Raw genomic sequence first — 13,567 nt, forward strand, 5'->3', positions numbered from 1 at the left:
GCTTTCCCAGCGGAATTGCTCCCTAAGAGTGTGCAAAGTTTCACCAAAAGAAAAATCTTCTGGAGGGGAAGCAGAGGGAATGGAGTCCTCTGCATCAGAATCCTCATATGTAGATAAGGGCAAATCCTGGTCATCAGAAGAAACAGAAATTTCAGAATCCTAGTCAGAAGAATCAGAAGGAAAATCAGTTCTAGTTCTCTTAGAGGGAGAAGGCTGTCTTCCCCTAATTAGAGTAATAAGGTCTTCAGCCATTCTTATCATTGTTTTTTAGGCATATGGGCCTGACCATGCAGTTTGGACATTGGATTTCTAGGTGTGGATCGAGTTTTAGGCCTTGAAGAAGAAAAAGATGGCATTGGTTTGATATGCAAGTCTGTAGGCTTGTATACACCCTCAGAAGCCGATGCCTGCACAGCGGCTCCGGACCCATCCAAGTTAGAGACATCCGCAGGTTCCATAGTCGAAGAAGCATCTCACGGCATCTCAATCAATGGATCTCAGTAGAGGCCTGCGAATCTGAAGTAGCGGGTGTCAGGGGCTGCGAAAGCACCTTACTGAGTACCGGCAAACTGGCGACTAGTATAACAGAAGCGTCGTCAGCAGCTATGGACATACGCGGTCTGTCTCTGTCTTTATCTTTACGTTTTTTTGGAATGTCGATAGTCGGATGGCTTACCGAAGTCATTTCTGGATAATTAAACAGAGTACCGAAACAGTTTGATGCAAAAATGAACCGACGACGAATAGTTCGAGGATTCAATAAGGCACAAAACTGAAAGCGAGGGACGTCGTTGGTCTGGGCCTAAGCAAGGAATGCAGTACGAATGAAAATCTTTATGAGGTATTTGCTTTCCACAAGTAATACAATTGTTAACTTTTGAGGACTTCGGTTCTGAAACTCGAAAATGAAAATTTCATGAGTCGGCCGACTGGCACTTGCGAACTGCTTCTGCTTCGGAAACCACACGGCAAGAAAGACTGATGTAATGGCGTCGGCTGCATGCTTATACCCCTGACTACCTGATGTCATGGAAGGAGAGACAGCAACCGACGCAGGACCCAAGACTTTGATAATCAGGCCGGCTGAGGGCTACCTGCAAGCAGATAACCCAAATGTAATGACTGCAACAGTGAAACACGAAGAACATCTAAGAATTTCCGGAGTCTCTTTTTAGATTGAGGATAGTCTTGACTCTCCCACTGGAAATCCTCACTTAAGGTATGAAGGGTTTCCCCAAAGGAAAAATCCTCTGGGGGAGAGGCTGAAGGGATGGAATCCTCTGCATCAGAATCCTCATAAGTAGAGAGGGGTTGCATGTCTTCATATTCAGATGCATCAGAGTCATCTGACTCTTGTTCAGACAAAACTACAGGAGACAGAACTCTTTCTTTTGGAGGTACGGGTAGCTTGGCTTCCCCTGATCAACATGATAAGGTCTTCCGCCACTTTAAGCATTTGAGACTGAGGCAAGGAAGCAGGTGCCTGAGATTGTATCGTTGGTTTCCTGGGTGTGGTTTGTACCCTGGGCCTAAGAAACTCTGTAGTTTTCGAAAGAACGGTAATCGCAAAAGAAGACATCTGTTTGTGTTGAGAATCTGTAGTGCGAAGGACTTCCTCAGAAGCCGGTGCCTGCTCAGTGGCTCCGGACCCATCCAAGGTATTAAAGACCGCAGGATCCTTAGTCGAAGAAGTGTTTTGCAGCATATTGGACTCCAAAAGGGTCTCGGTAGCGACCAGCGAATCCAGAGAAGCGGGCATCAGGGACTGCAAAAGCACCTCACTGAGGACCACAGAACTGACGACTAGCTTAATGGAAGCATTGTCAGTAGGTTTGGACCTGTGCAGTCTGTCTCTGTCTTTATCTTTATGTTTATTCAGATCATCTGCTGTCGGATAGCTTACTGAAGCCATATCGGAATTAGAGGACTGTAACCTAGCTACAATAAGGGCCCGACGATGGACAGTTCTGGTGTTGAACAAAGCACAGAAGCGGCAACGGGGGAACGTCGTGGTCTGGGCCTAAACAAGTGACGCAGTAAGAATGAAAGTTTCTGTGCGGTATTTGCTTTCCACAAGCAAGACAATTACTAACTTTTTCTGACATCGGTTAGTGCAAGAAAAAAGGATCCCCAACGGGGTATTTAGCTTTAGAAGACTTCAACTTCAATTCGTTAGACGATACTCAGGTAGTTGCCGACCGGCACTCATGCGAACTGCTTCTGGCTTCACAGCAAGAAAAACTGATGTAATGGCGTCGACTGCCTTACTTTATACTATTGACGACCTGACGTCAGTCCTGAAGTGACAGCAACTGATGCAGAAATACTAAGCCTCTGGTATTCGGGCCAGCCCAGGGCTACCCTGGCAGGGATAACCCAAATGTGATGACTGCAACAGTGAAACACGAAGAATATGTAAATAATTCTTTTGAGCTGGGATAAAGGTTCTGAATTACTTAGACGCAGTAAGGCCTTATTAAGTTTAATTCTGTCTGCCAAAAAAAAAATTAATAGAAAATGGAAATCAAAGTCTACACCTACAGTATTTGAGGTACTGAATGTTACAGAAGGGATAAAAGAACTGGAAGAAGGAACTTTACAAAACAAAAGGAGCAAATTGCACAAAAGTAAATGGAAATTGTGGGAATAATACATGCATAATAATGCTCAGGTGGAGGAATGACACTTAAGGGAAGGCAGGAATTCTGCACTTTTATAACACTAGACTGATAGTAGCAATTCAATTATCAGAGGAACTAATATTTACATTTGTAGAGAAGATAATGAACATCAAATAATGTTATGCTTGCCAGTAGTAAAAACAGAGAATGTGAGACGGGCCTTAAAGTATGGAAGTACTGATCTGTTTCTATTCATGTCTGTATAAATGATCTCATCCACAAGGACTCTCTGACTGTTGGTAGGGTACTTACAGCCCTAGCATAGTTTGTACAGTTGTTAGGATGCATTTTTCACAAATCACATATAGAAAGGAGAGTCAGGTCACCGTGAATGAAAATATTTTTTTGGGTAAATAACAACATGAAAAAAATTTGTAAAAAGCGGAAATACATAGAGCATCTAAGACTCATTTGGGCACAGATGTTCAGAATGGATGTACTGCATGTGGATTTTTGCCATGTGGAAAATATAACAGTTCACAGACAGCAACACGTGATTCACCTCTGATGGCTGTTAATGCTAACAATCATATATATTTTTTTTTACTGGAAAATTCATTGCGTTTCCACAAGACTGATGTTGTTACTGTTTGTGAAATATGGTTAAAGAACAATGACTGAAAACCAGCTCTGTCAGGCAAGAAATGTTTTTACTGTAACAGACATTCTAACAAAAAATGAAGTGGAGGTGTTATGACTGAGATTAAAGATAGTTATGTGACCTGTGATTATTACATGTTCAATGATAACACAAGTACTACAGACTACGCAACTGTGACAATAAATACATCCCTTGAGCATATAACGATTGTTAGAGTGTATAGACCACCAAAGTCAAGTGCTGATCACCTAGATGAATTCATACTTTTCTTGCATGAAATACAGCAGGGATGAATCATCAGACAACCTCTGTAAAAGATTCTGCAAGGAATAAGAAGTGTACTAATTGGTTCTCTAAGAGAATAGCTGATGCATGGAACAGACCACCAAAATTACATTAAAGCAAGTACTAGTTTAGATACTTTAAGAACAGCCTGGACACTTGCGGGATCAACTATTCTGGTATACTGGCAGGCTAGAAAGGCGTTAATGCCTGTGCTTGAAATATTAGTTATGTATGTATGTTCCACAGAAGAGATATTCTTTGTGGCAATGACCTATTTCTCCAAGATGTTCTATTTAGGATGCAAAAGAGATTGAGACCCCCTGAGTTAGTGTTCACTCTCCAATGAACTTACAAATGTGTAAAATTGTCTGACAGGACAGGATCTTTTGAGGTTCTAGGTGCTAGGCACAGGTCACCTCTAAATAACCCGTATGATACCAATAAGATGGACACGGCTTTGAGACAGTTTGCAGAGTTTTTGTGATTTAAGCATTTGATTTTTTTTTTTTTTTTAAGCGAGAAAGTACTGTGGTTGCTCCAGATGTGACAAGTGCTTGGACATGTATAGGTTCATAGGTTGGTACTGGGCTATCTGCCCGAAGGCATATATCAGCCCAGCCACATTGTGTGCTATTCACCGCCCCTTTAGTAGTTCCCTAGACCCTTGTACTAGCAGCTAGTACCCTTGGCCCCTATCTAGTAGTGCTGTTGGTGTGATCCCCAGTGTGAAATTTCTGTTACTCTTGAAGAGTGATAGTGAGGGGCTCTGTCTTATGTAGATCGGGACCCTGTTCCATAGTAAGGGAATGTACCAAATGGGCCATTATATTTAATGGTCAGCCTGATGAGAGCAGAGTACACGTCTGGACCCGAATGCCATAACAAAAAAACCCTTCCTTACAATAGTGGAAACATGGTGATAAAAGGACAGCTCATTAGCGACACAAGTTCCCAAATCCCTGACTCCTGGACACACTTTCAGGGGTGTGTTGTCTATGTGACACTTAAAAGGGAAGTCATGTTTGCCAAAGGATACTATTACAGATTCTTGGCATTTAGTTTCAGTCTGTGGTTTTGACACCAGTTATCTGTTTGGGAAAGGCCCTCTTGGAGGGATTTTGATGCCCTCTGGGGAGCTTATTATGGCACCAAGTTCACAGTTATCTGCAAGCCTGCTCAGATATAAACTGTCAAAGTTCATTAAATGACTCCAGTGTCATTTGCCATGCCTTGCCATGAATTTCAAATCTGACAAGTTCTGTAACCCTTTGGAGCGTAAGCAGGGGCTTGGGAGATGAACCATTTACAGGGTGCCTGTGTCAATTTGAAACACAGGTGCCAAACTAGAGGCAAATCAAATTTTACATCCAGTTGTCCAAGTTGCACTTGAATAGCATTAGGAAGAAACTCTGCTTCACATGAATAAAGATCCTGTTCCAGAGGAGTCGTCTCTGGGATACATACCAGTCTCTCTGACAGTTCCTATTTATATCACAGGCAAGATTCAAGTCTTTAGAATGGGTAATTCTGGTGCAGTCTGTGGATATTGAGGAGGCCCAGCAGTATGAGGTCTGAATATGTCTCGTATGCCAGGCATAGATCTTCTTTCAACATCCTGTAGGAGACCACATACAGGAATAGGACTTTGAGGTGGTCTACACAGGACATATTATTTACGCACTGTATCCGAAGTGGTGCAGCGGTAGCGTTGTTACCTCACAGCAAGAGGTTCTCCCGTTCGATTCTTGGCTGGAGTGCAGGGAGTGCCTTCTGTGTAGAGTCTGCATGTCCTCCCCGCGGTTGGGTGGGCGTTCCAAAGACATGCGTAAATGGGTGTGCCTTCGTTGAAGGTTGAACGTCGAGCTGGCACCTCGCCATTCCTGAAAAAAACCTACTGCCAATCATTAGCGGACCGGAGTTGCGCTGTGGCGACCCTTAACCGGGAAAAGCTGAAAGACAAACAAACATTCTTTTAGTGAAGAACCTCAGCGGACGTTCCAGTTGTCTGATGTGCCTGTTACATACATACTAAGTGGAAAAAATAGATTTGTAGTTGGTTTGGTTACTAGGCTTGCGGCCCAGGGGAATTTTTGAGGAGCCTAGTCCAAATTCCCTGTTGCCCCCAAGTACTGTCTAAGCGACTTGCTCAAGTTCAGACAGTAAACAAATATTTATTTATTTTACATTTGTTTACCGGGATAGTCCGACTGGATACATGTCCATTTTCAGCGGAGGCCGGGGGAGAAAAGCTCTACATAGACAAACTTACATAGATTACACAGAAGTTAGCAAATAATTATAAAAAAGTGATTATATACAATGGGTTAGTAGTGTTCTCTATTAGGGACTCTCAATTCTCATGGACAGACAATTAAAAGTAAGAGACATCAGATTGGAAACAGAGCTTGGTGATGCAGTTACAAGTTATGATAATGGCAGAATATGCTTTTACTTTATAATTTAATCAGGGTTGGTACATGGGCATAGCCAAATTCACTTTGAGATACTGTTTGAGGTTTTCTTTTTTTTAAGAGACTTTTGGAGGATTGCAGGGTTATATAGTTTGGCAACGAATTCCAGGTTTTCCCAATGAAGTTGGTAAACGGATTCACCAGAAGAGTTACTAGCTTACTAGCTTTGTGGGTTTGGATCAGTAGTTTACTGGCTGACCGTAGGAATCTTAGGTTGCTATATGGCTTAATAATATTTTTAAGTGAGGGGGTATTCTCAGGGTGGTACAAAATTCTGTGCACTATTAAGAGTTGATTGAAATGAATTAAGCTGAGCAGTTCTAGCCACTCTAGTTGTTTAAGGTTCTGGCAATGGTGGGTTCTTCAGGTGGAGCCAGTGGCGAATCGGGCAATATGACTGTAGCTATGGGGCATATTACCTAGTTCGGATTTGTTGAGGTTTGAGAGTACAGGCGAGACATATAAAACAGTAGAGAGTAGGTATGATCGGGCGATTGCAGTCCTAGCCAGTGGGGTTAAAAATGTCTTGTTTCTATACGGTGATCCAAGCTTCTTATTGATGGTCTGTATGGTTTTGTTGACCTGTAGGTCAAATTTAAGATTATTGTCTATGATGACCCCTAGCAGTTTGGTGTGATTATCTGGGGAAATAGTGGTACCGTTGTTAGATGTGACAGAGAATGAAAGTGTGGTGGATCTACTAGTGGGAGAGAAGAGTAGAAGTTTAGTTTTATTGGGGTTCAGAAGTAGGCATTGGTTGGTGAGCCAGTTCTCGAGAGTGTTAAATGTATTTTGGGTTAAGATTTGCAAGTTGGATGGGGAGATGGCTGAGCAGATGAGAGTGGAATCATCTGCGTATTGAATGCAGGTGGCTTTAGGGATAGCAGTGTGGAGGTTGTTGATAAAAATAGAGAAGAGTAGTGGACCTAGTATGGACCCTTAAGGGACACAAAGTGTGAGAGGTAACTGGCTGGAGAGTTTGCCCTGCCATAGTACCGCCTGCTGTCTACCAGTCAGGTAGGACTGGAACCACTGGATAACAGGCTTGTTGAGGGAAGTAGATTTTAGTGAAAGAATGAGAAGTTCATGGTTGACCATGTCAAAGGCTTTTGATAGGTCAAGAAAGAGGGCAGAGGTTAGCCTATTGTCATTCCTGTTTTGGTTTATGGCAGCAGTAAAGGAAAGGAGGGCTGAGGTGTTACTGTGGTACGGCCTGAAACCATGCTGGGAGTCAGTGTGAAAGGTATTGCATTAGTTGCTTGTGTACACATTTCTCCATTATTTTGGCTAGTGGGAAAAGAATGGCAATGGGTCTATAGTTGGATATGTCTGAGGAGCTACCACCTTTATGGAGTGGGATGACGTGAGATATTTTCCAGAGGGAGGGGGGATTGCATTTTCAGATAAGATTCTGTTGATGAAGATAGATATGGGATATGCTATGGCATCTGCAGCTATTTGTAGGTACTCTGCAGAGAGGAGGTCAGCAGCGAGGGTGTTGGGTTTTAGTTTTTTTTTAGAAGTGTTTTGATAAAACTAGTGGATATTGGTTGGAAGCTAAATTCACACTAACTCACAAGTTACCTTGGGTTTTTGGTTTGGTTTGTATGATTGTATGTAAGCAATGTTTTTGGCTGTACTTCAATTTGTTTTACTCTTTTTTTAATTTTACACCAGTTTTCAGGCTAATTTTAATTGGATCCTAGGGGTAAACTAGCAAATGTAGTCAATAAGGAGGGAGCGAAATTACTTTACCAAATTAAAAAGTAAATGCTTGGGACTGGAACACTGTGCGAGTGTAAGGCTGATTCAAAGTAGTATAGCCCAATCTAGTGGCAATTGGCTAGATTCCTTCACTGCTGTTGTGCATACACCATTAAGCCTCAACAGTTTACAAAAACTAAATTTTAGTTCACCTATTACAATTGAAAAGCTGGAGGGAGTCAGGTTCTTGCTTCCCAGAGGTTTTAGTTAGTTAAGATAGCCAGCTTCAGTGCAGAAGGTAGATATTGCTTTATGCAGTGAATCCCAGGTGGGGGGGGGGGGGTCACTCAGGAAAGAAACCCGTGCAAACTATTACAAGTGAAAAGCTGGAGGGAGTCAGGTTCTTGCTTCCCAGAGGTTTTACTTAGTTAAGATAGCCAGCTTCAGTGGAGAAGGTAAAAACTGCTTTATGCAGTGAATCCCCGGTGGGGGTGGGGGGCACTCAGGAAAGAAACCCGTGCAAACTATTACAATTGAAAAGCTGGAGGGAGTCAGGTTCTTGCTTCCCAGAGGTTTTACTTAGTTAAGATAGCCAGCTTCAGTGGAGAAGGTAGAAATTGCTTTATGCAGTGAATCCCCGGTGGGGGGTCACTCAGGAACGAAACCCATGCAAATTGCTATGCAGGCACAACGAACAGAGGGGTAGGGAAGGTACAACAGCTACAGGATGAAATTAATGTATGATCAAATGAGGTATCAAACGCTGTACCACATGTACTACATGTCAAAATATTACCCTTCGGAGCCATCTGCCAGACTACACTGCTCGACATTCTAACTTTCTGCATCACAACTAACATTACACATCATCTCCCCCCTATTATCTCATCTTACCACTGCATCCACTTACTGTTTTTCTCCCTCTACTTTTCTACTCTGAAATGTTACATTCTAGCCTTGTATATTATACCGTATGCACTTCTGACATACTTGTTTAATTACACACTATATACAGAACATTTTCTTTTGTCTTTGATTTATTGCATTATGTACTACACTCATATGATCTATGCCCTTTTACAGTTAATTTGTTACTCTGGAACATTTCTCCCCAGGCATCTGATGAAAAAGGGCATATTTTTTTGCCCAATCAGATTACACTGGTAAACAAATGCAATAGACAAATAAAACAAATAAAATTAATTCATTAATTAAAAATGGTCTTTTCTACCTCTTTGAAGTAAATGACAAAGAGCAGTCATCCAAGGACTGATTACTGGGGTACACCACTAGTGACAGTTTTTTGGAGCAGGTAGAGCCACCCTACTTAATTTCCTGAGTTTTATTTGCGAGTCATATTGGTTCTTCACTGGTCAAAGATGTGGCTACTGCAATGCTACCAAACCTTTTAAACTGGTGCTCATTCTTATATCAAACCATTACGGAATACTTTTGCAGCCATTTGTAATTTGCTAAAATGGTAGAGGAAACAGTAACAGAGCCATCCACTGGTCTAAGAAGAAGCCAAATCATGATGCAGTGTTCTCAAATAATGTACCCTCTGTGTGAAATGTGCTATTTAGCCTGTAACACATGCAGACTCATCGGAGATGAACACCAAGGGACTGAGCTCATTATCTATGTGCACATCTTTTAAACAGCTGTAAGGTTACAACATTCTGAAAAGGTATCCCTTAATGAAAAAAAAGGAATAAATGTCCAAGAGCAGCAGTTCACACATAACCTATATTATTCATACTCTAAAGTGAATGCAGCATTCTAACAAGTGTTTACAGACTTTATTCAGATTTGCATCTAGTTCTGATCAGTGGGTGTAAGACGGAAACAGAAAAAATACTACCTTTGCAGTACAAAGCTAAAACTGACTGATGAACTGATATTGTTCCAAGAGTAAGCAAAGATCTTCCAGTACCACTTATGTTTTATGCTGCACAGAAAGAAACTGCATTGAGAGAACTATCTGCACAAACTATGCAGTCACACGATATTTGTAACAACTACAATGCATTATGATATATTCTTTAACAGATGTGAAAATGGCCAAAGGTATTCAATGCGGCTTACAGGATGACTCTAAATGCAAAAGAATTACTTGTAGAAACAAGAGCCAAGGACAGATGTTACACACTCATCCAAAAAGCTCACAGCATCTGCATATTTCTTGCCCCTGTTTTGCAGTTACATTTATATTTAAACCGGTTCCTGAATCACTACAGAAAATACATACCAAGAGCAGGTGGAATGGTAAAAAGCAGCACTGACATAGGTACTTAGTGGCACAATACAGACTGCATGGAGTTAAGACTTTCCTAACTCCATACTGCAGACAGGCTTCAAACTATGCCATCTTTGGCACATGCTACTTTTTGCAGCTCTGATGCCATTCCTTGTACAACTCACACAGTACAATTCACTAACATGGTTACTCCAGCAGCTCTACTGATGTTGGGACTTGGGAAATGGCAATGGACAATGTTACAGCTGCTAAAAAAGACCAGGTAAGGGTCAAACTTTTTTTTTTTTTTTATGTAATTAAACCGGGCCACCCAAAATGTTGTGGTACTCTATTTTTTCAAAGTAAAATTCCGCATTTTCTAGAAAATACTGAGCAAGTGAGAGGTATGAGGCAATTGTGTGTTTCTGTAGTTAGTATGACATAACTGCATGTCTGCTAGGATGAAATGTGTCTGGTGAACAGACACAAATGAGTGAGCTTGTGGACAGCGGGCAGAAGCAGACTTAAGTGGGGAAAGGGTAATATGGTCAACTTCATGCATTTCATAATATGTGAAACACTAAAGTAGTCAATTCTATCCAGCTGATGCTCTGAAGTTATATCAGGGCAGCAAATTTGTTTTGAAAAGCATAAGTGCATGCCTAGAAACAAGCACAAATAAGTGCTTATCTGCAATGTTTTTAAACTACATTTGCACAAACAGCATTACACACACACACATATTATATATATATATCTATATATCTATACACCACACACACGCACATATATATATATATATATATATATATATATATATATATATATATATATACACACACACACACACATATATCCATATACATCTATATATATATATATATATATATATATATATATATATATATATATATATATATATATATATATATAGGTATACAATACACACACACTCACTGTGTTTATTACATATACCATACACAAAATAAATGCACATATGCATGTGTTTATGTGTACATATATACATCTCAAATATTTCCACGAACACACGCATACACTTGTATAAATATGCGCATGTTTAACACAAACATGTATATGTAGATGCGCACGTTAACTGAAAGTTAAATAAAGTAAAATAAGAGATACCTGGCACTGCACAGTATATACAACACATTATTCAGCTATGGGTACACAAGCAATATAAACACTGATTAAAACTAAATGGTGGGTAAAAGAAACACATGCATTTTGGAGACTGACACCAATATATACACCTATGATGCACACAGCAGATCTGGTGCCAACCTTAATCAAAGGACACTAAAAACTTCAACTTCTAGTACGTCGCAATTTTGATTTTGTTCTTTTAATATAGACCCCCCTTAAGCAACTAGACAAAAAGTAAAAATCAAGTAAACATTCTTTCATTACAAGTGCATCACAGGTTATTACATTTTTTTGAACTTTTGCAAAATCTAAATGAATGCTTACAAAGTTTCCTCTTGTACCGCTTCCCCCCTGAAATGGAGGATAATCTTTTTGTTCATGATGAGGCTTAAACTCCTCGTCTCTCTCTTTTTTGCTGTCCTTCTCATTCTGGGATAAATAAGATGAAGCAGATGATGAATGTGACCTGGAACGAGCTCGATCTTTACTTTTCTGCTTGCTAAAAAGAATACAAGAGTCTTTTATTAAACAATGACTATACACCGCACAACCAACTTTACTGCCAAACTAAAATGAAAGCAACTAAATGTTCCTGAGTAAGTTCTCCTGAACTATCAAATAGTAAATGAAGTGCACACATTTGCCTTGCGAGGTTCTTGACATATTGCTCCTACCCCCTTCCTTTTTAAGGAAATGCAATGAAAAGGACTTGTCACATAATTATCTAGAATATACTGCTTTCAGAAACAGAAGCAAAATAGGCAATAAAACAAAGTACAGCAAGTGAAATATCACTGTTTTTTTTTTCTTTTGACAAGATTACTACAGCCCTAAAAGATGTATCATATTTATTGATGCATACTTTTTATGCAATATGCATGAATTTGGCAATACTGCTCCCACAGTAATCAATGGAACACATTACTTGATTCACTCATACAAAAGACAACTCTGATACAAACCTCTGCAAATTCATTTTGTGTTTTAAAAACTAAAGAAAAAGTCTAGATTGTTTAACACAAAAGCTTATTTTTAGTAAAGCAATGGAAATAATGCAAAGTTTGGTCAAAGTTGAGCATTCCAAAAGCTACTCTCAAGAGGCCCTCAGTAAAATATCACTATTAGAGTACATTTCTATTTCTAGCAATTGCAGTCTCTACCATCAAGTTACTTAAGAATTTTGTTTTAGGAATATAATACAATGCAAGTCAACCCACAGACTGATAAAGGACATGCTGCTTAGAGTTTATTTGCAGTGCTAGCTTGATAGCCATGTTTTTTTTGCCTCCGTTTATAAGTCACATGATTGTTAAAGGATACTTACCACAAATGCAGATGTTTCCATAGAACAATCACTGCTGCACTGTGTTTGCATTACGAACAGGATTCGTTTCAGGCAAAATCAATTTTCCTGCTAGATATGGACAGTAGATGATTTCTGTAGAGGGTGAATACCGCTACACTCCTTCACATGGCTGTTAAATGGCAGGAAATTAGGGGAAATCTATGGATCACCACGTGAATGATGCTACCAGCAAGTACTCTTACTGTAAGCCTAAACTTAAGAGTGTAAAACAGCCTCCCCCCCACAACAAACACTCAAAATGTAAAAAGTTATGAAGTACAGCTGTAAAAGTACATACGATAATTGAAGGAATAATATGCTTATTGTTGCAGTTTATTCATTACGTGTAGGATTCAGCTGCAGAAGACCATCCAGACTGAAAAAAAATAGTTTTAACATACTCGGACCAATAGCAATGCTTCCAAAGGGTGATCAGAAAATGTGTCTGTAAACACAGAGACACCCAAACCACCTTCAGTTTAACAAGAGCGAGACACCATCAGCAAGTGTTTCTGCATCTCTTTGTTAAACTCCAGAAGGGGTCCTATATAATCAAGTATGCCAGAAGGAAAAGCACGCACCCTAAACATAAACTAACTCCCAGAGCTCACTGGATAAGACAAAGCAAGGAAGAAGGAAACTAATCCATTTAAAATTATAAAAGCATAACCCTTTTAAAACTCTGTTTTCCTTGACTAATGCTAACCCCCCATGAACTGTTGCCTGCCACTAAGAAATTCAATAACCAACTAAACTGCCAGCTGTCATAAATATTCAGTAAATCAACCACTGTTTGCTGCTAACATAAAAATAAGTAACCAAATGAAATGCTTGCTGCCCTTGCTGGATACCTGTCACTAGAGAAAGTATCATACTATTCAAATTTTTGGGACTGTAAAACCCACAAAACCAGAGACTGAGAAAAAGTATGTTCCCTAATGGATGAATACTAAACATTCTGTTTTAGCATGACTGAACCAATAGGTTGTGTAACACGTGCTACAAAATACAGTAACAATGTTAAGTGATATGACACCTAATGAACTAAATTACTTTCTAACAAGACAGGGTATGTGA

At 40.0% G+C, this 13,567-nt stretch overlaps 1 protein-coding gene across 6 annotated transcripts in view; it reads right to left on the bottom strand.

Moving 5' to 3' along the window:
- The window catches only part of BCLAF1 (BCL2 associated transcription factor 1), a 1,196,126-nt gene that overhangs the window by 297,238 nt on the left and 885,321 nt on the right, over positions 1 to 13,567 (bottom strand). For all 6 annotated transcript variants that reach the window (XM_044076391.1, XM_044076404.1, XM_044076411.1 and 3 more), the window contains exon 11: positions 11,470 to 11,644. In XM_044076391.1, the coding sequence (XP_043932326.1) occupies positions 11,470 to 11,644 (175 nt within the window). The remainder of the gene's footprint in view (positions 1 to 11,469; positions 11,645 to 13,567) is intronic.

This window comes from Protopterus annectens, chromosome 1.part1 (assembly GCF_019279795.1).
Source record: "Protopterus annectens isolate FY-2018-M chromosome 1.part1, PAN1.0, whole genome shotgun sequence".
In the NCBI taxonomy this organism is placed as follows: Eukaryota; Metazoa; Chordata; order Ceratodontiformes; family Protopteridae; genus Protopterus; species Protopterus annectens.